This window comes from Hakea prostrata, chromosome 1, assembly GCF_041222555.1.
Source record: "Hakea prostrata isolate BN-2017 chromosome 1, UWA_Hpros_2, whole genome shotgun sequence".
Classification (NCBI taxonomy): Eukaryota; Viridiplantae; Streptophyta; class Magnoliopsida; order Proteales; family Proteaceae; genus Hakea; species Hakea prostrata.
The window spans coordinates 16,801,994-16,823,792 of NC_142600.1; the positions used below are offsets into that span (position 1 = coordinate 16,801,994).

The 21,799-nt window shown below is 41.9% G+C and overlaps 1 protein-coding gene across 1 annotated transcript in view; it reads left to right on the top strand.

Annotated features, from left to right (window-relative positions):
- The window catches only part of EGY1 (Peptidase M50 family protein), a 29,468-nt gene that overhangs the window by 833 nt on the left and 6,836 nt on the right, over positions 1–21,799 (top strand). Inside the window, exons 2-5 of the mRNA XM_089167032.1 lie at positions 238–702; positions 838–978; positions 3,214–3,315; positions 4,599–4,810. Coding sequence (XP_089023158.1) covers positions 238–702; positions 838–978; positions 3,214–3,315; positions 4,599–4,810 — 920 coding nt within the window. The remainder of the gene's footprint in view (positions 1–237; positions 703–837; positions 979–3,213; positions 3,316–4,598; positions 4,811–21,799) is intronic.

The following is a 21,799-nucleotide window of genomic DNA, read 5'->3' on the forward strand; positions in this document are numbered from 1 at the left end:
TTCGCGATAGAGAAAGACGAATAAGGAAAAATGAGATAGGTTAAGCTGAACGTATATGGTTGTGTCTATATTCTACATTCTAAGAATTCAATGTGGACGTGATAAAGAAAAACGAATAAGGAAAAATGAGATAGGTCAAGCTAAAACTGCTGCATTTTGGACTGAATCTGAGGCATAAATATAGTTCTGGGTAATCTCATTGCAACTTCCCATAATCTGTTACATTCTCTTTTTCAGTCACCAAATGTGGCTCCTATGGGACCAGCATATGATAACTTCCAGATTGATTCATTCAAACTCATGGAACTCATTGGGCCTGAAAAGGTTGATCCTGCTGATGTGAAGGTTATTAAGAAAAAGCTCTTTGGTTACTCTACTTTTTGGGTGACCAGGGAAGAACCATTTGGAGACCTTGGTGAGGGCACACTTTTTCTTGGAAATTTAAGAGGTAAGAAGGAAGAAGTTTTTGCGAAGCTCCAGCATCAGTTGGCTGAAGTCACTGGTGACAAGTACAACCTGTTTATGGTGGAGGAACCCAATTCGGAGGGACCAGACCCACGTGGTGGGCCTCGAGTAAGCTTTGGTTTGCTTCGGAAAGAGGTTTCTGAACCAGGACCCACTACACTTTGGCAATACGTGATTGCGCTACTGCTATTTGTTCTTTCCATTGGCTCCTGCGTGGAATTAGGAATTGCATCTCAGGTTTGCTAATATTAAATGGCACCGGGTCATGACTTCCAGTTCTTTTGTTACTACATCTTATATATAACTTGGATATTACCAAAAAACCATCTAGTTTGTTGATAATTTCTTAGTTTTTGTTTATTCCTCTATCAGATAAACAGGCTTCCACCAGAGGTTGTGAAATACTTCACGGATCCAAATGCTACCGAACCTCCTGATATGCAGCTGTTGCTCCCATTCGTGGAGTCAGCTTTGCCACTGGCATATGGTGTTTTGGGAGTTCAGCTATTTCATGTACTCACTTCTTTCTCCATATTGTGTTTTTAGTAGCATTATGTGTGCTTAGATTATAATCGACCCATAATATATCTTGGTTTACAACCTGCATTCCATGCAGATTGTATTATGCTTTAGCTTCTGCTATGAATGACTATTAATGAAAGAAATATTGCAACCATTCCAAACCGTCAATCTAGATTGGATTTCTTTTTAACTTATTTGTATATTGAATGCATTAATAACTTTTCTGAAATTTGAGACGGGATAGCCTAGTAGCTCAATATGCTCATGGCTGTCAAACTTGAGCTTTAACAAAAACAATTCATACTCCTGCTTCCGTCACACAACATATATAGATTATATCATAGTACATAACTCATGGATCCCTCACCTTTGTATCAACTTCTTTGTTTGTTCTTATTTTCCTTTAAATTCTCTGCTTCAGCAACACTAAGAATGCTAAAATAATACAGCATCATCATGTAAATAATACCAAACAACAGTGTGGCATTCCCACTATCATACAAATATAAGAAAAAATATATATTCCTTTTGATATAAAGGTCAATAAACTTATCATAAGATGCATGCAGGGTGTTACACCTTTGTTGTCACTTGCAGCGGCTATTATAGCAACCTCCCACCAAAGCAATCTACCTTGGGCACTCATGAAAGAGCACATATCTGAGTCAATCTGCTTGACCATTCTGAGTGCAAAGCTGATGGAAGGGGGGGGGGGGGAAGCAGTCCCCATTTTATTTGCTACACCACTGTGGAAGACGATCTATTTTATGCACTTTACAGCACATGAAAGATATGTTTACTATCAAGCCATTTTCTGCTTTATGTGGCACAAACGAGTCATTTTTCTCATCTATTACTCTCTTGAGATTAGGTGGTAAACCATAGGTCTTCTCCAATGTAGTTATTCAAACAAAAGATACCCCGCCCCTTCTTTTGAGGAATTGGGGCCTCCAAAGTCACAATTGCAAGCGGGCCTTAATCAACAAGAGTGTAGAAGACGAACCAGAGTCTCAAGAGGGCCTTATTAGCCCACGAGGCCAGTGAGAATATTGTCCTTCCAATTGGTTGAGTGTCTTCCAAGTTGAAGGTCCTGAGTTAGCATTATCTGTTACTACTCCAGACAGTCCCAAATGGGATAAATTTCATTTTTGACATCCTCTACAATGTTGTGAGAACTGTGAATGGGATGAACTTTCATTCAAAAAATCTGATCTATGGGCAACCTTCCACCTCTGTAGGGTTATTCTTGTATAGGTAGTCGAAGTGGTTGTTCTGGTTGGAGGTAGTTGCTTCTTAAATAGGAATGCTAATTTTACGTGGAAAATGATTTAAGAAAAATGCTGATAATTATTTTGAAGAATTTCAAATATCTATTATTAGGTAAGTTAGAAACTATGTAGTTAAAACTTTGTCTGGTCCTTTTCATATGCTTGTGATTGTCTCAGATACTCATTAGACAGTGTTCAAATTTGTTCTTCCTACAATCTACTGGTAAAAATTTATTAGTTGTTAGTCAAGTATTCTGTGTACGATTTACACATGATGTAGATACTTGGACTTTATGCTTCATGTTTTATATACATTCTTTTTTGTTGTCTAGTGGATATTTTCCTAAAAACTTTAGCATAAGATGGTAAATATTATTGCCCGTATTCATTATTTATTTGGTTTCTTGTCTATCATTTATCTCTCTCTAATGGGTATGTTTGCTAGAACGTGCCAAAGGTTTTAAAAAAAATTAAATTTTAGAATTGTTTAATCATGGAACTTCTGTGATTTTTGTAAACTAATGTTACAAGAATCTCTACTTCTTTTTTTTTTTTTTTAATAAATATATCAATGCTAGCTATTGGCCAGTCAGCTGTTGCCATAGAAAGGCAAGATGAATATTCATCAACTATCTTACTCTACTGCATTGGGTAGATATTGAAAGCAAGATAGCCAAATTGGAATTTATATTTTTGTGAGTTGCATTATGGATTCCTTTGTTTCAAACATTTTGGTTGCATGGTTTAGAATAGGAATACTGAAATGTAACTGCATAGGAATTTCTTCTGGGTGGTTGTGGCTGTTTTCATCAAAAGTTGTCTTTGTCAGTTTGGTGCCATTTTCCTAACTGAATTTCATTTATTCTTCTATGTCATCTTTTTTCATGGCTGTGCGGAGGCAAGCTTCCAGTTTATCATACGTCTCTTTACTTCCTCACACCTCCTTTTTCACATGCAGGAGGTGGGACATTTTCTGGCTGCTTTCCCTAAGAAAGTTAAACTGGGTATCCCGTACTTCATTCCTAACATTACACTTGGCAGCTTTGGTGCAATCACACAGGTGATTTCACTAACTGTGTATAAAAAGCGCATGTTTAACATTGAAACAGTTTAGTATTGATAGTTCTCTATAAGTGATATTTCCCCCTGAATGTTCTTAACTTTCTTTGTAGTCTAAACCTCTTGGTTCAGGATGAATGTCATATCAATTTTTTTTTTCTTTTTTTATTGTCACTTTTTGTTTCTGTTGGTATGATACTTTATTATTTCTGAAGTGGGATACTGGAAGCCTCTCAGGATGTTTATTGCTACACATGCAACAGACACAAACAGGGCCTATCATAGGGATATACTGGACCATATATTCTATCATATCATGAACGTAACCAGAACTGTAAAACCATTCTTATCTTTTTGATGTTAATTCTTATCTTTCTTGCTATCCTGAGAATCTAATGAGTTAAATGATTATTATCATTTGATTGGTTCATAGAAACTTAAGACTGACACATTAGATCTTCTTGCTGCATCTTTCTCATTTTTTTTTTGGAGGCGCGGGTTCTTGTTGTTCTTTATGGGTTTGTTTTTTTTCTTCTTTGGGGGCTGGGGAGGGGGAGGGGGTGAATAGCAAATTCGTTACCAAAAAAGGCTTTTGCATAGGGGGAGAGGCAACAAGAATTTTGACTAACCCCTATTTCCTTGGCAGACAACACTATGCCCAGGAGACCCGGAAATCTTGGATTTGACTTTGAAGATATTGAAGTTCCAAGTTTTCTGAAAGGATCTAGATTTGGATGTCTACCTTCTAGGGTTGCACTCAAACCACATATAGGAGATGGCAGCAATGAAACTGATTTCCCCACCAAATAACAATAGGATTTTCCTGCAGAGGACATGTCTCCATCAGAGGGTAGAATGATCTGGGTTGACATGGGGAGGTTTCAAGGTTTTATATATTCACCATGTAATTTCCCAAGGACTGGTGTAATTGATTTGAATGTCAGACATTCTTTTTGTTGGGAGTAGCTTGTCTATTGGTTTCCAGAGGGACTGATCTTTGTATTCTAAGAGTTGTACTGGTTTATGAATTTGAATGTCAGACATTCCTTTTTGTTTTATTATATGGGTTTGACCTACCACTACATTCTTTCAACTAATATTATTAGTGCTTAATTTCTAGCCCTAGACTGTTAAACTTCTTCTGTTTTAGTGCTGAGGGCAACCTGGGATAAAGAATCTTGTTGTTTCATCTACTCATGAGAATGCCATTGGTTGTCAAATTTTGAGAGAATTCCTATTTCTTTTTTCTGTTATATTGCTAATTTTTAAATATTTGCTGCTCAGTTCAAATCAATTCTTCCTGATCGAAAGACAAAGGTTGATGTTTCCCTTGCCGGTCCGTTTGCTGGTGCTGCACTTTCTTTTCCAATGTTCTTTGTTGGCCTGCTGCTTTCATCAAACTCAGGTGCTGCAGGAGATCTGGTACAAGTGCCTAGCATGCTATTCCAAGGTTCCTTGCTTCTTGGAATCATCAGCAGAGCCACACTTGGTTATGCGTATGTCTCCCCTTTATTTAAATTAAAATTCCTAATAAAGGATCTGCCCCAGCTCTTTCCTTTGTGTCCTGGTTTTATATGGTTTAGTGAGTCTCACCTCATTTTCTATCAAAGTGTTCTCACTGGGAACAAGTGGAAGCAAAACCTATCCAGCTCAGGGACTGTTGTTCTGTTAAGATGGACAAAAGTTGGGATTGCTGTACATAAGGTTCACATGCTGATGGTAATGTGATCCAGTTTATGTCCTCAATGGTCAAGGTGTCAAGTATAAGTATTGGCCACCATATCAGAAAGCTGTTTTTAGAGACATATTGGATAGATGCGTTTGCGTGAATATGCTTATCATACATGCAAAGTGTTTTAAGCTTTCTACACATAATAAGCAATAAATGCTGATATCCAACCAAAATCAGGTTATCTCTTTAATGCAATCTGGTTGATCTAAAAGTCAGTTAAGATGGAAGCCACAAGTAAGTATCACAGGACTAAGCCTAAGGTCCAGAATGAGAAATCTTATAATGCTGTAGTCCTTGGAACAGGGAAATAGACGCTCATGATATGGTTCCAATCCAAAGGTTGGATTTGGAGTTGGGGTAGTCACAGACATAGGAAGAATTCAATAAGAATTACGAACTATGGTGTAGCAGAAAATAATCCCAGACTTTAGAAAGTTCAGCTCTTTGATGATGTGCTGATGATTGAGAGTAGAATCCAAGCAGTAACCGTGGAAGTATGAGTAGAATTCTGGACCCAGTGATCAGCATGTGCAGGCCACTTTGAGAAACACTAGCTGATTTCTAGAAGGAAGGTATTGATTTTTGCATAAGCAGAATAGAAATCAGACCTGAGAAAAAGGTGAAACAGAACTGGAAATAGGAGATTAGTAGAATTCATTGTGTGAAACCAATAATAACCACCCAACAATATATGTTCCACAGCAAGAATCAATGAAGGAACTCTTTCCGATTGTGGGTCTGAAACCAGTGACTGATCTTTGATGATTAAAAAAGAGAGGAGTACATACTAAATAGAAGGATATGTTGGTCTCCTACCAACTGCTTAGAAGGGCTTCTCACCAGTCTCCGCTTGGTGTCCGGCAGATCTCCTGTCTCGTGCATGAATTGATTGCCTCTCACTACCAGAACTTGCACCAGCTAGAGGTTAGTAGTGCCTTCCTTTATGGCTGATTAGAAGACGAGGTGTAAGCCCTTGGGTTCATTCATGCTACTCATCCCAATCATGTCTTTCAGCTTCATTGTTCTTTATATTGGCTGAAACAAGCACCACAAACTTGGTTTCTGCACCTTTACCAGTTTTTTCACTGCATGGCTTCCATGGCTCCAAAACCGACAGATCTCTCTTTATTCATTGTCAGGGTGGCGTGGTTCGCTATGTATTGATCTATGTTAATAATATTTGCAAATTGGTAATGATCCCCGATTCCCCGTTAGTCTCCTCTCTTCTTAGATTATTGTCTCATGAGTTCTCTATTAAGGATTTGGGTGATTCGTATCTTTTTTCTTGGGTATTGAGGCATTACCCCCATCAAAGGACTTAGTTCTCTCTCAGTCTTGCTACATATCTGATTCTTTGGCTCACGGTATGCGTGAATGTAAGCCTGTTAACACTCCCATAGCCACTACTCTTGCTTCTGAATAAGGGGATGCTTTGCTCAAAAATCCAACTGAGTATCATTCTATTGTTGGTGCCCTCCAATAGGTAACCCTGTGATGGAAACCTAATTTTAGGGTTAGGGTTCCTAGGATGGTTTCCCTAAAATTAAGGGTTTGCCCAGGATAATCTTCTTTTGAACCAGCAAATAATTGTCAAGTCTGGATGGAATAGATAATATTGTTTAAATAAAAATGGGGATCTAAATGGGCAGCGTTTGGGCAAGATTTGGCTTAACAAAACTAAATTGGATGATAGGGAAAATTTTAGGGTTTTAACAAATTCCCATGGGATGATTTCGAGATATCCAGAATCAATATGGGATGTAACAAAGAGACATAGGGTGTATCAAAAGATTCCTAAGAAGTGTGTGGTTGGGTATGGCGAGGTTTAGGGATGGCTATGGGTTGTGGGATTTGGATAACATAAAGTGCAGAATTGTTAAAGAAAGTTTAGGGTTTTTTCAAATCAAAATAGAAGTGAATTTAAGAATGGATCTTGGGCAATCTTCTTGGACCTTTCCTTTCCTTTTCTTTTCTTCTTCTTCTTTTCTTCTTTTTTTCTTTTTCTTTTTTTCCTTCTGTTTTCAGACATGCTGCAAGTCAGAAAAGAGGAAGGGGAAGGTTGCGATGAAGGGAAAGAGAGAAAGGTGGCATCAGGGCAAAGAGAGGTGGGAGAGGGGCAGGCAGTGTTGTAGGGGGTCGGGGAAGGTTTTAGGGTGTCATGAGGGCCTGGGGGGGTGCTGCCAGTGGTGCAGCAGTAAGGGGAGGGGAAATCTAGGGCTGCACTGGTTAGGGGAAGAAGAGAAATTGAAGTGGGTCTGGGTTTGGGGAAGGGGATTACTTTTTGCAGAATTTCTTTGAGGGATTGTTGCTGGAATTTCTTGCTGGATCGCAGAAAAGGCTTGGCTGAAATAAGAGAGCTAGATAAGGTTCTACCCAATAGGACCTTGCCACACTTTTCTTGGCTGCAATTCTTTAATAAATTACAAAGAAAGAATGGGCTTATTTGTAACCTACTAAAAGACTTCATCCTAAGTGGGTTTCCTTTATAGATTAGGATCCCCTCACAAATAATCTCAGTCATCTAAATAAAGGCTTAAAGATCTAATATAATCTCCTTGAAAATAGATTCCGCCTAAGAATAAAGGAATTCTTCTTGTGAATAAAGACTTGCAAGAGTCTATCTTTAAAGAAGACTACGAAGGACTTAAGAACTCATCTTTCTCTTAACCAAAGATTCTAACTAAGCAAGACCTCTTTTTATTTTAAAAAAATATATGAAATTTAAAACCAGCAACTATTTAGGGCTGGATTTGACCAAACTACCCCTCTAAGAGGGGTTGGTCAGCCCTAGGTGCACCACTTTGGAGTGGTCTTGGGGCCCACTCCAGGGTTTCGGCCAGGGGTTGATTCTGGTTTACATTACCCTAACTCGTTTAGATTTTAACTTGGTTGTGAACTGGGCTTGTTAGTATTAGGCCTGTAAACGGACCGGATTCGGCTCGGATACACCAGTATCCGAATCCAATCAGCAAATCCGCTATCCGAATCCGAATCCAGCAAAATTTAGAGAAGGCATCCGAATTCGAATCCGAAACTTTATCGGATATCTGATAATAATCCGATCTGATAAAATATCCGATTATTGATTGATAATTGTCACTTTTTTACATTTTTATTATAAATTTCTAATTTTCGATTACTGAATACCTCTATCCGAATCCGATTACTAGTATCCGAATCCGATTATCATCTATTTTGAAAGAAAAAATGTTAAATACTTTACTCTATCCGGATAAAAATTTATCTGAATATTATCCGATCCGATAAGCAATTATCCGAATCCGAATCCGGTTGCTTAGCGGACGGATATGGATATTTTCCGGTAAGAAAATTTTCGGATACGGATACCCTTAAACGAATACGAATGCGAATTTGGAGGCGGATTTCGACTATCCATTTACAGGTCTAGTTAGTATATAATATGCATGCTCCTATATAAGCACGCTGGCAACTTGTTAAGCGCATCCTAAGGTACTTAAAGAGTAAACTGTCCCCTGATTTTTAAATTGAGCGGTCTTCTTCATCTTCTTTTCAGGCCTTCTCTGATGCTAACTAGGCTGGAGATAATCTTGATTGCAAATCTATAGGGAGCTTTGCTATTTTTCTTGGTCCAAATCTTATCTTCTAGACCTCTTGGAAGCAACGAACCGTAACCTGATCCTTGATTGAGGCTGACTATAAGGCCCATGTGGAGTTAATTTGGCTAGAATCTTCTTTGAGGAACTTTTTTTTTTTTTGGATGAATAAATAATTATACTAAAGAAACAAGGCCTTCAAGAAGGACACCGAAATGAAGAACTAAGACCCCAATAGACAACAATAAGCCTGTTCCTTAGGGTATCATCAAGCGGGGGATGGGGAATAGCTAACAATTTGGAAGAAACATAAAAATAGATGGCATTCCAAATCCTATCAATAGAGTGGGATTTGGAAGTCCACCTTCTAAGGTTACGCTCCCACCATAGGTGATGAATGCATGCGCAAAAAACTAGCTTGCCAATCCGATCACAGATAGAATTACCTGAGAAGGTTCTCAAAGTCCAAGACCAATCACGAGAAAAATTGAAAGACCATCTTGAAACATTCCAACAGAGGATGCAGTTGGGATTTGTAGGGATGTGGCAATTAATAAGGAAGGACTAGGTAGGGAGGGCAAGGTTAAGGGCTCTCCAAAGGGTAAGGGAATGACGGGGGATGAAGCCTTTGAACCAAACTAAGGGGGGCCAGGGGGTTTAGGGTTATGGGCTCTGAGGATGTTCCAGGCTGAGGCTATGGAGAAGGCTTTGGAGGGGGAGGGAAGCCAAATGGGGGTATCATTGGTGGAACCAGAAAGAGGGGGAAGAGATTCCCAAACCTGTGTAGAATGGGGAGAGGGGCTGGATTCCCGGATCCGTTTGTGATGAAACTGGACAAGGGGGTGGATTTGGGGATGCAGGAGTTGTAGACAGCACGGGGGCGGAAAAGATTATAGAGAACGCCCATTGGATGCCATAGGTAAAGCCAAAAGGAAGTGGAAGAGCCGGAAGAGATAGTGGTAGAGATTGCTGAGATGGTGCAGGGGCGCAACAAGAGGATTTTCCTCCAAACCCAAGAGGGGTTGGAGGGCATGGGGCAAGTCCAAAGGGAATCAGACCGGAGATAATAAGAATAAACCCATTTGACCCAGATGGAATCATGTTTTGAGGCAATTTTCGAAATGAGTTTAAGGATGCAAGCAAGGTTAACATCTATGATCCGGCGGATTCCAAGGCCTCCCTCAGAAGTAGGGCGGAAGATGGTCGACCAACTGGTCAGATGAAGGAAACACGAGGTTTCTTGCCCCTTCCAAAGGAAGGCACAAAACAAGGATTCTATAACATGGATGGTGGATTTGGGAATGGAAACGATCCCACACCAATAGAGATAGGAAGATTGTAGAATGGAGCGGATGAGGACCACTCTGCCAGCAAAGGATAGAAGCTTGCCCTTTTAGAGCTGGAGCTTCTTACGAATATGATCAAGCATAGGGAGGCGGTGGTGGCGGGTGAGCCTACCGGGGATGAGAGGGAGGCCAAGATAAACAACTGGGAAGGTGCCAGGCTTAAAGCCCGAGAGCTGGAGGAGGGAGGCACAAAGCTGATCAGGGATCCCTGCAAAAAAGATGGTGGATTTGTTGAGGTTAACCCGAAGGCCAGAGAGGGATTCGAATTGTGAGAGAGAGGAGAGAATGGAGGATATGGAGAGGTGATCTACTTTGGAGAAGATCATGAGATTATCATCAAAGGCGAGATGGGTAAGATTGGGGGATTTGCATTTGGGAATGGGAGAGATGAGAAGATGGTCAGTATTAGATTAGAGGATGTGGGAGAGGACCTCCAAGGCTAGGGAGAAGAGATAAGGGGAAAGGGGACAACCTTGGCGAATAACAACCCGAGAGGCGAAGAAACCCACAGGAATTCCGTTGGCGATGATGGAGAATCAGGAGAGGAGAATCTTGTATTCGATCCAGTGGATGAAGGGAGGGGGAATCCCATGGAAGAGGGACCTCGCTAATGAAGTCCCAGTGGATGGAATCAAAGGCTTTGTGGAGGTCAACCTTAAGGAGAGCAGCCGACGAGTGAGCTAATCAATCGAAGTCTTGGACAATTTCCACACAGAGAAGGATGTTATCCGCAATATTCCGGCCCGAGATAAAAGCGGATTGGTTCTGGCTCACGAGGGAGGGCATAACCTTCTTAAGCCTATTCGCTAGGACCTTGGAAATGAATTTGTAAAGGAGGTTATAGAGGGAGATGGGGTGGAAATCAAAAGAGAGGTGGCTCCTTGCTTTTTGGGAATGAGGCAAAGGAAAGTTTGGTTGATGGAAGAAATTTGAGAAGGGTTAAGAAAGAAGCTCCGGATGGCCCGGACGAGGTCATTCTCAATGAGGTCCCAAGAGGCAAGGAAGAAACCCATACTGAAGCCATCAGAACCCGGGGCCTTATTTGGCTTGTGGGAGCAGATAGCCAAGAGGATCTCTTCCGAGGAAGGGATAGCATTGAGCGAGGAGAGGATAAAAGGATCAACAAATTTATTAATGAGGTTGGGAGGGAGGGGGGCGAGGAGGGAGGGAAGAGGGGTAAAGGAGATTAGAGAAGGAAGAGACGATTTCAGCCTTGATGCTAGGGGGGGTCCAAAATCAGAGAGCCAATGGAAGAGATGAGAGAAGGGATGGAGTTGAAGATTTTCCGAGCTTTGAGCGATCTATGAAAATAGGCAGAATTGGAATCTCCAAGCTCGAGCCATTTGATTCTGGCTTTCTGGCAAAGAAAGCTTTCTTCCAAGGAGAGAAGGGATTGAAGCTTTGAGGAGAGAGATTTTTCATCATTAGCAAGGGAGGGATTGGAAGGATTAATTTGGAGGGATTGGATATGTAAAAGATTGGAGCGGCAAGTGGAGACCCTAGAAGAGATATTGTCGAAGGTGGCGGAATTCCAAGAACGAAGAGCTTCCTTGGTGTTGCGGAGCTTATGGGCAAAGGCAACTAGGGGAAGAGAGTGACAATGGACAGGTTTAGACCAAGCTTCAATGATTGTGGACATGAAAGAAGGACTTGAAGTCCACATGTCAAAAAATTTGAAAGGCTTTGGACCGAAGGAAACAGAGGGGGGGGCATATGGACAAAGCAAGGAGAATGATCTGAAATGATGGATTGGGAGAAAGAAGCATGGGAAGAAGGGAAAGAGGAGAGCCAAGAGTCATTCGCAAGAAAGCGGTCAAGCTTAGAGGTAATCCGGGAAGGACCCGCTTATGGTGTGATAACGTTGGCGCCACCTATCTCTCTGTAATCTGGTATTCCATGCAAGGACAAAACATGTAGAAATTAATTTTCATTTTGTCTGCAATCATGTTGCCAAGAAACAACTTCAAGTTCAATTTATTTTGACCAAGGACCAATTGATTGACACTTTCATTTAGGCTCTTGACTCCACTCGATTTGCATTTCTTCGCGACAAGCTAAAGATTCGCATTCCAGAATCTCTACCTTGAGGGGCTATGTTGAGGACATTATAGTGTTTTTTCTATAGTATCTCACTCATGATATAAAATCATCTATCAATGGAAAATGAAATTACAGAATCAGCAACACATGGAAACTTCAATTGATTTTGATATGGATCTATGCATATGTGCAAAGCAATCACTCTTAGCATAGCATGTTTAAACACTGTTTTGGAATTGCATATCACGTTTCCTCTTGACTTATGTTATCCACTTGGACCCCTAATATAGTACTGTATTTGAATGATCAAAACAGTAGCCAATCAAGATGTCTTCACAGAGAATGAATTTCAGATTTGACAGACTAAGTATGAAACAAAGTTCAGATGTTAAACAAAACTAAAACTTGATATCACAATGAAAATAACATAACAACAAGGACAAAATAGCTCTTCAAAGTAGAGGCAGAACTAGGACCCAGATTTGAGTTAGGTTGAAGTGTAGATTACCATATGAAATCATAAAGATACCCTCAGATCTTATATCCAGTTGATGTGTCCAGAAATTGTTAAGCCTCTGGATCTATGAAGATAACCTGCAAAATATGGTTAGACGTGGCCCAATCGCTAGGGTCGGGAGGCCACCTCCGAAGCTTAAGTCAGTTGCTGAACTGATCACAAAGCTCTGGCTAGATGCAGACGTAAATATGAATATGAGTATTAGGGAAACGATTCAGATACATTTGGAGTGAGTAAGTCACTTGTTTATATAGATTTTACCTCCAACTCTCGACCATGAGATGAGTTCGTGATCTTTGCGAATGACCATCCGATTGTAGGGTTCTTCCCTAGATGTTCGGGGTGCAGGTAGCTGCCGACCTTAGCACAATTCCCTCTCCGCCTTGACGATAGTTGCTTCCTATAAGTTAGCTTCGCCTAACGCAAGATTCGGGAGGTCTTTCGTGACTAGTAACAATAGTGCGGTGCCCTTATACGATCGTGAGATTAGGTTAAAGTGGGTCCCAATTATGGTCTAACCGGGACAGAGGGTGTGAACCCGGTTCGATGGATTTGGTGTAATTTCCTTTGTATCATTTGCCCTGTAGACTGAGCGTTCGAGCAAAGCCCTTGCTTGAATGCTTGGTCTAGCTTGCTTTTTTATCGAACATGAGTGGAGACAAAAAGTCTTTTCATGTTAAGATATCTTCGCATTTAATGCTTCTGACACCCACTTCCAGCGAGGTGCCATCGAGCCGTCTGAACTCCTCGCTCCCTGTGCGAAGTGCGCCACGTGGCAATTGGGGAGGCGCGGGCATTGCATCTTGTCGTTCGAACCGTCGTGTCTTAAATTTTTATCATCATTACTAAACCCTTCGAACCATCAGAGATTAAAGACCATTGATCGTCTTTGATCTGGGTCGTCCATTCGTTTCATTTGAACCGTCTTGGGCTCTCGTTGGTTGATTAAGTTTTAATCTCGTTCGTCCGTTTGAATTTTGAACCTATAGAAGGTTCCTCCTGCTTCATTTCTCCTTTCACTTCTCTGCACTTCTGCTTTCGCTCAGGAAATTGCTCTTGCTTTGAAGTATTCCTGCTTGTGTTCGTTTCATTCACGATTCAATCTTTGCTCTTTCAGTTTTTCTGAGATCACAAGTTTATTTTCCTTGCTTTTGTTATATCTTCATTCTCGTTCTTCTTTGTATTCGGGCTATCTACTTCGTTTCTGCTAGTTTTCTTTTTCCTTTTTCGCTCCAAATCCTTCGCGTTCTGTGTTTTCTTTCTTTGAAAATGGGTAGTGGTAGGACTTCAAACGACGATTCTATTGATTGTATGGTCGAGGGAGAGGGTTCTGCTGAGCAAAGACCTCCCACTGCCTCAGTTGAGCTTTCCAGTGATCGGGACTACAAGGTAACCGATCACTGGCTGCGATCTGCTCCTGCTAGCCCTAGGGATCCACCTGAGAATGCACCTGAGATTCAAAGGACTTCCTCTAAGAAGAGGAAAGCTCATAAGAAATCGACGGTTGGGAGTTCCCGACCTTCAAAAAGACCTTCTACCAGCCCCTCAGACTATGTATCTGAGATTCGCCCAGCTGACCTTAAAGGTCTTTATTTTGATTATTCGATTCCGCCTTCCTACATTCTTTGTGTCTTGAACCTGGATGAGAGAGTTAACTCCAATCCTCCAGGGGAGTTCTCTATTTATGTCGAGTCCTTTAAGAGTGGGATTCGGCTTCCTTTTTATTCTTCCTTAATCGCCGAAATCCTCGACCATTGGGAGATTTGCCCTGGTATGCTTCTCCCGAATAGCTGGAGGCATATCATTGGTTACCTGGGGCTCTGTCATGAACTTGGGTTAACCCCCTCCTTAGGCGTTTTCTGTGATTTTTATAATCTGAGAAGTCGAATCCTCCCAAATTGGTGTTCTTTTCCAAGCGCCCGAAGAATGACTTGAAGTGGCAAAGGGGAATTCTTGCCGAAGGCACCTGCCCTTCCAATCATAAGGGATGACGGAACGGATTTGTCTTCTGTAAGGCTCTTAAATCCAATTTGAACTTCCCGATCGGGTGGACCAACCTGGACTCCTTTACTAGCATCAACCGCCCTTCTTTTCTTTATGATTTCGATAAAGATGCGGTTTGGGTCATTAAAGCTATTCCTTCGCGCATGGAAATCCATGGGTACACCATGGAATACAAAGCAATGCTCCGTTACTGGGGCTTGAGTCGCGGTGAGCTCTCGAAGCCCTTATCTTTTTTGCTCCATATTCCCTTATTGTTCTTATGATAATTCTGACTCTCCCCTTTGATCTTGCAGTGCCTCCCAAGTTTAACTCGAGCGCTGTGAGGGCCTTGGCGCAACAGAAATTTGCTGCTGCGGAGGAGAGGGTTCCCCAAAAGGGGAAAGATAAAGACGCTCCCGAGGGTTCTCCTATCCCCAAGGGGGATTCTTCTGCTGCTGCCCTGAAGGGAGTTTCTCCCGGCCCCGAAGGGGCTCTGAAAACAAGGCAGGACCGTGCTGCCAAAGGGAAAGAAACGGTGGAAGTCGAGGAGTTCACCCGTGACGATGCTGCTCTCGTTAAGAGGAAACGGGAGTTGATAGATGATGCTACTTCCAAAAGAAGCAAAATTAACCAAGGAAAAATTTATGTCCCCAAATGAAAAGTGAACATTCGGGACCTGATCCTTCTGGATATAGAGGCGTCAGTTGACTGGGCAGTTAATGCTTGGGCCCCAAGTGATTTGAAGGCCTTGAACAAGGTGTCTGATGATGAGTTGGTGAATTCCAACAACAGGTATATCTCGAATCCTATTCTTCTTGATAAAATTCACTGTCCTTTACCGACCCATTCTCGAATGTTTCTTTAATGCAGGGTCCTTACTGAGAACTTCCATCGCGAGATAGTAGCGAATTTGAGGGTTGGCCGCCTCAGCGCTCGGGCCAAACGTAGGTATGCTAGTGCCGATAAAAGGCAAGAAGAGGTCTCCAAGCTGAAGGAGGAGATCGTTCGACTCCGTACTGCTGCTGGGGAACTTGTGGTGGCCAAGTCCCGAATTGAAGAGATGGATAAGTAGCTAGGACAGCTAAGGAACGTCGTCTCGACCTCAGAGTCCAAGATTGGTAATCTCATTCGGGAGAGGCAAGAATTGGAGGACAAGCTGGGCTGCGCTGTTACTCCCAAGGGTCCTGAAGATCTGAGACCAGAGGTTCGAAAGGCTTGCGTCAACAAATATCTGAATAGTAAGCTGTTCTGTGATCTGCTCAACCTGTATAACTTAGTGCCGTATCGGGAGGGCATCCATGACATTTGGAAGAGCATACTGGCGGCTGATCCTGCTTTCCCGATCGAGGAGCACAAAGATTTTATTTATGAAGAAGTCTTTGAGACGTTGCAGCTGCCTACCCCCAGTTGGGTTTTGGAGAAGGATAACCCTGCTCCAACCAATCCGAACGTTGAGGGGTATCTTAGCGATTCTCCTCTCATGACTTCTGAACGAGAGGGTACGGAGGAGAACGTTGCTCAGCTGAACGCCCAGAATCAAGCCCCTGAAGACCAGACTCCTGAAGCCGTCGGTGATCAAATCCCCTATCCTTTAGCTGACTTGTAATAATTTTAAAATTCTTATAAGAATTCTTGTATTTTCTTCTCTTTCTGTAAGGGTTGGCCCTCCCTTTCAAGCCTTTTGTGTTAATGAAACTGTCTTTCTGGGATTTCTTTTCCTTGTCGTAATCAACTTAAAACGTAACCATAAGATTTTGGAGGACTCATTCGTGCATGCACTCCCGATGCCTTGTTGTTAATGTGTTCGTGGAATTCCTTTCCAAAGGAATCCGTTGGCTTTCGGTAAACGTTACTTAGCTGCTCGTCCTTGAATTTTCTTTGATCATGTACCTGATCCCTTCAACAACGAGTGAACTTTTGGGATTTCCTTATCGAATTCGTTCCTTGGTGTATCGTTCGTGTATTTTGCGGTTGAGAATTCCGAACCTTTGATTTCCCGAACGGCCTATTTGCGTAATCTTCCCTAGGAAGTTTAAATGTTGCCTTGCATTAATTGCTCTGATTGACGATTCACTTCTCGAGTCAGCTGTCTTCGTAACCGGCGCCGGAACCACCACGTGGCTGGATTTGACAGGTTTAGATTCTTTTTTCGAAATTTGAAGGGTTGCTCATTGGCCACCATTGATCTTTTAGCATTTGAACCGTCATTGATTCTCCACCCTTGATTTGCTTGGTGCGAGCCTCCTCATTTCTTCCCTTGAGATTATTTAAACCCTCTTCTTCTTATTATTTTTCTCCTTTCTTCATTCTTCTTACTTGCCAGTTGTACGAAGTTCCAAAACTTTTCTTCCTCAATGACTGAAAATTTGCAGAATCGTAGAAGAATTGGTCCTTAGCGATTGAAGAAGTAAGTTTGTTCCTTGGTTCTCTAAGATTGCGTTCCTGATTTTCTTTTAAAAGTTGCAAAGGTTTTCTTCCTCCGCCAACTGGTTCTGTCGTTTTGCTTCAAGAGGGTTGTAGGCTCTATTAACCCTTTACGAATTTTAGAGTATAAGGTTCTCCTTCTTCGTAGACCAGCGAACTGCTTGGGAATACCTTAAAAAGAGCATTGGAAAGTTCTTTTGATCTGAAATCTGACTTCGTAATGCTTTTTACTTCTTTTGCACCGTCTTCGAAGCGTAATCCAGAAGATGTTCGGGAAAGCGCTTCCAAAGAAGCTTTTACCCCGAAGATGTCAGCTTCCTCTGCACCAAAAAGGCGTTCGTGTTCTAACAAAGAAATTTTTAGGCCCTCTTGGAAGTTGAAGAGGTCCGACCGTGTGACAGGTGACTTTGACAAAGCGCTAGAATGGTGCACCTTTGCCCAAACGCCAGCTGAAAGCAGAGCCTTCAATTCTGTTCCCGACGAAGCATTCGTGAACTCATTAGTAATGTAAGTTTTGATTTGAACTTCCTTACTTTTTTTTTTTGTATTTCCTACTCCCGAACGACTCTCTCGATGCTACAGGAGTACTGTTGATAACTTCCACAAACAAGTGGAGGCGTCTTTTGACTCTTTTTGGATCGGGAGAATGAATTCTGATCTTTCAAGGCTTCGGGCAGAGGTTGCTACTAAAGATCGGGAGATTGAGCACGTTCGGGACAGACTTTGGGAGGAGGTCAAGGTAAGGAATATCGAGATCAAGCGTCTTTCCAAGGATCTGGATGTTGCTAAGGGGATCATCCGTGGTTTCGAGTGGAGGATTGTGAGGCTTTCGGGGGAATTGAATGATTCCGAAGCGAAGGTCGCCGAACTACGGAATCAAATAGTTCCTCTTGATCTCGAGTGTATTCCTACCGACACCCGGAAGTCTTGCATTCTCAAGTATTTGAACAGTAAGCCTTTTTATAACTTGTTGGACATTTTCAATACTCAAGCTTATCAAGATGGTCAGAACGAGGTTTTAAATCAATTCTGAAGAGAGACCCGAACTTTGATACGGCTCCTCATCAGAAGCATTGTCATCGCCAAGTCTTCTCCAAATTACAACTCCCCCTTCCTGATTGGGCTTAGGACTTTGTAGATCCGCCCATTCCCGATCTGGATGTAACGCTCTATTGTGATGATTCTCCTCCCATGTCTCCGATTGAGGAAGAGGTTAAAGAAGAAAGGGAAGAAGAAGCCGTCCCGAACGCCAATCCTACGAGTGCCAATCTTTCTTCCACATCGATTGAAGAGGTCGCGGAAGACAAGGTCTAGAGTTCGTCGTTCGTCACGTTCTTCATTCTTCTTACCTTTAGTTGGCGGGAGCTTACAGAACTCTTCGCAGCGACTGAAGATGAAATTTTTACGCCAGATGAAGGGTATGGAACCTGGAAAAGCTAGACAAAGGGTATGGAATTGTTCCTCCCAGAGAAATGTTCCTCTTTCAAGATACTATATCCTTGCCCGAACAAAGCATCCTTAACGACATTCGTTTTTGCATCAGAAGCATCTCGTACCGACCAAAGAAGCTAACTTGTTGACATTCGTCTTTGCATTAGAAGCACTTTGTAATTGAGATACAAAAGTATCCTTAGTTTTGTTAAGGTTGGCCCCTATTGGCTCTTCTATGAATAAAAAGAACTTATTAAAGAACTTTTATTTTCGTTTTACTATTGCCCGATTGTGACAAATGTCTTTTACCCTTCGGGAAGTCAGATTGACCGAACTCTATTATTGGTTTTCCAACCCAAGACTTCGGTCTAACAATTCCTTAGAATTTTTGTGTTTGAAGGACTCATTTAGTGTTACACGAAGCCTTTTACCTAAAAAGTTCCTTAGAATTTTTTCGAGGCATTCGAAGGATCCATTCAGCGTTACCCGAAGCCTTTTACCTAAAAAATTCCTTGAATTTTCTAGGCGTTCGAAAGTTCTGTTCGGTGTTACCCGAAGCCCTTTACCTTAAAAAATTCCTCATAATTTTTTTCGAGGCGTTCGAAGGACTTATTTATTGTTACCCGAAGCCTTGTACCTAGTGAATTCCTTAATATTTTTGTAGGCGTTCGAAGGTCTCATTCGGTGTTACCCGAAGCCTTTTACCCGAAAATTCGTGGGAATTTTTCTAGGTGTTCAAAGGTCTCATTCAGTGTTACCCGAAGCCTTTTGATTCTAAATATCATTCCTTATGCTTATATATTGCCCCCAATCAAAAGATTTGGTAGTAAAAAAAACTTGAATTTGCATTAAATAACTGTAGATCTTTTACATCAAAATTGAATCACTTAAGAAAAATATTTCTTCAAATGTCTTGCATTCCACGATCGATCAAGTTTGCGATCAGTTGCCAAATGTTTTAACTTGTAAGCTCCCGAACCTGCCTTCTTGACAATCATGTACGGTCCTTCCCACGCTGGGTCCAGCTTTTTTTTGATGACGTGGGTCTGATGCTTGAGTATTTCTTAGAATCAAATCTCCTGCTCGGAATTGTCGATGCTTTACTCGAGCATTAGAATGAGATGCTATCTTCTGATGATATTGCTGAGTTCAAGCAACCGCCTTTGTGCGAACTTCATCCAATAATTCGAGGCTAACTGACAAAACTTGTTTGTTCGCCTTTTCTTCAAATTTCCTTTCCCGAAGGGTTTCTGCCATTACCTCGACTAGTGCTAGCGCTTCTAAACCATACGTTAATTTGAACAGAGTCTCTCCAGTGGGTGTCCGGACAGTGGTTCGGTATGCCAGAGGACATTTGGTAATTCTTCTACCCATAAAGTTTTATTGGCTTCGAGCCTTTTCTTTATTCCGTCCAGCAATGTTCGGTTCGTCACCTCCACTTGGCCGTTACTCCGAGGATATGCTGCTGATGACATTCGGTGTTCAATCATGTAAGTATTGCAGAAGAGCTCAAACTGGGGATTATCAAATTGTGTTCCGTGATTGGTTACAAGTATTTTTGGAATCCCGAACCGATGGATGATTGATTCCAACACGAATTTTTCCATCTTTTTCTCTGTGATTAAGGCCAAAGGAGCTGCTTCCACCCACTTGGTGAAATAATCGATTGCTACGACTAGGTATTCTCTTCCTCCAGATGCTTTCAGGAACTTTCCCATTAAGTCAATTCCCCACATTGCGAATGGAATTGGGTTAAGAATTGATGTTAGGGTCGTGGTAGGCAGCTTTGGCACGTTCGAATGCATTTGACATTTATTGCAAAACCGAACGTACCTCATGGCATCCTCTTGTATCTTGGGCCAATATAACCTATGCCGGAGGATCTTATAACGCCCGACCACCCATATGCGCTCCGCAGATTCCTTCGTGAACCTCTACCAGGGCAGTTTCGGCTCCTTCTTGTCCAATACACCTAAGTAAAGGTCCAGCGCAAAGGACCTTCGGTATAGCCTCCCATTCTGAATTGTGAATCTTGCCGCCCGAATTCTAATGGATCGAGCTTCTTTTATATCTTCGGGAAGTTTGTTATCTCGAATGTACTCAACGATCGGGTCCATCCAGCATCTTTTAGTTTCTATATAGGAGATCTCGTTTGCCCGAGCACTCGGGAAGCTCAATTCCTTGATGTAGACCGATGGCCCTAAGGTCTTTTCCTTAGCATTGGCCAATCTGGAAAGCTCATCCGCATTAGTGTTTTCCTTCCTCGGTATCTGTGAGACCTTAACATCTTTGAATTCTTTTCGGAGAGTCTGGATTAGCTCTTGATACTTCTAGAATCAAGGCTCTTTTATCCCGTACTCTCCTTCCACCTGGTTGACTATGAGCTGGGAATCGCTATATATAGTCATTTCGGTTATTGCTCGAGCTTTTGCAAGTTGAAGGTCAGCTATGAAGGCCTCATATTCCGCCTTGTTGTTACTTGCCTCAAACCCGAACCGCAGAGCATATCGAATAAGAAAGCCTCAGGGGCTCTTTAATAAGACGCCTGCCCCAGATCCATATTTATTGCTAGAACTGCCAACGTAAATATGCCACATACTCGAGAGAGTAGGTTCGTCTTCTTCCTCGATCGAGGTCATAGATTCCACTATAAAATCGGCCGGGCCTTGTGCTTTTATAACGGTTCGGGATTTGACGTCCACTTGGAATTCCCCCAGTTCTACCGACCATGTAACCATTCTTCCAGATAAATCAGGTTTAAAAAGAACCTTTTTGAGAGGGAAATTGGTCAATACCTTAATCACATGAGCTTGGAAGTATGTTCTTAGCTTTCAAGCTGCTGTCATAAGTGCCAAAGCCTACTTCTCGATTGTCGAATATCTCGTTTCCGCATCCAAGAGTACATGACTGACATAATAAATGGGCCATTGCTTCTTTTCTTTTTCCCGAACGAGGACAACGCTTACTGCCGATCGTGAAGATGCCTGATATATCTGTAAGGTTTCTCCTTTCTCAAGTCGAGAGAGTAAGGGTGGTTACCCCAGCCTGATCTTTAATTCCTTGAACGCTTTTTGACATTCGTTTGCCCATCGAGCTTCTTTATTCCCCCTCAGGTCTTTTAAAGCTTTAAAGAATGGCTAGCACTTGTCTCCCGATTGAGAGATGAATCGATTCAAAGCAGGGATTCGTCCTGTTAGGCATTGCACATCCCGAATGGTCTTTGGAGGCTCCATGTTGATCAGGGCTTGTATCTTGATAGGGTTAGCTTCGATTCCTCTATGAGAAACCATAAACCCTAGGAATTTACCCGAAGATACCCCGAAGGCACATTTATCTGAGTTCAGCTTCATATGGTATTTTCTTAAAACATAAAATACTTTATTGAGATCGGTGATGTGCCCCGTTCTTTTGAGACTTTTTACTAGCATATCGTCTAC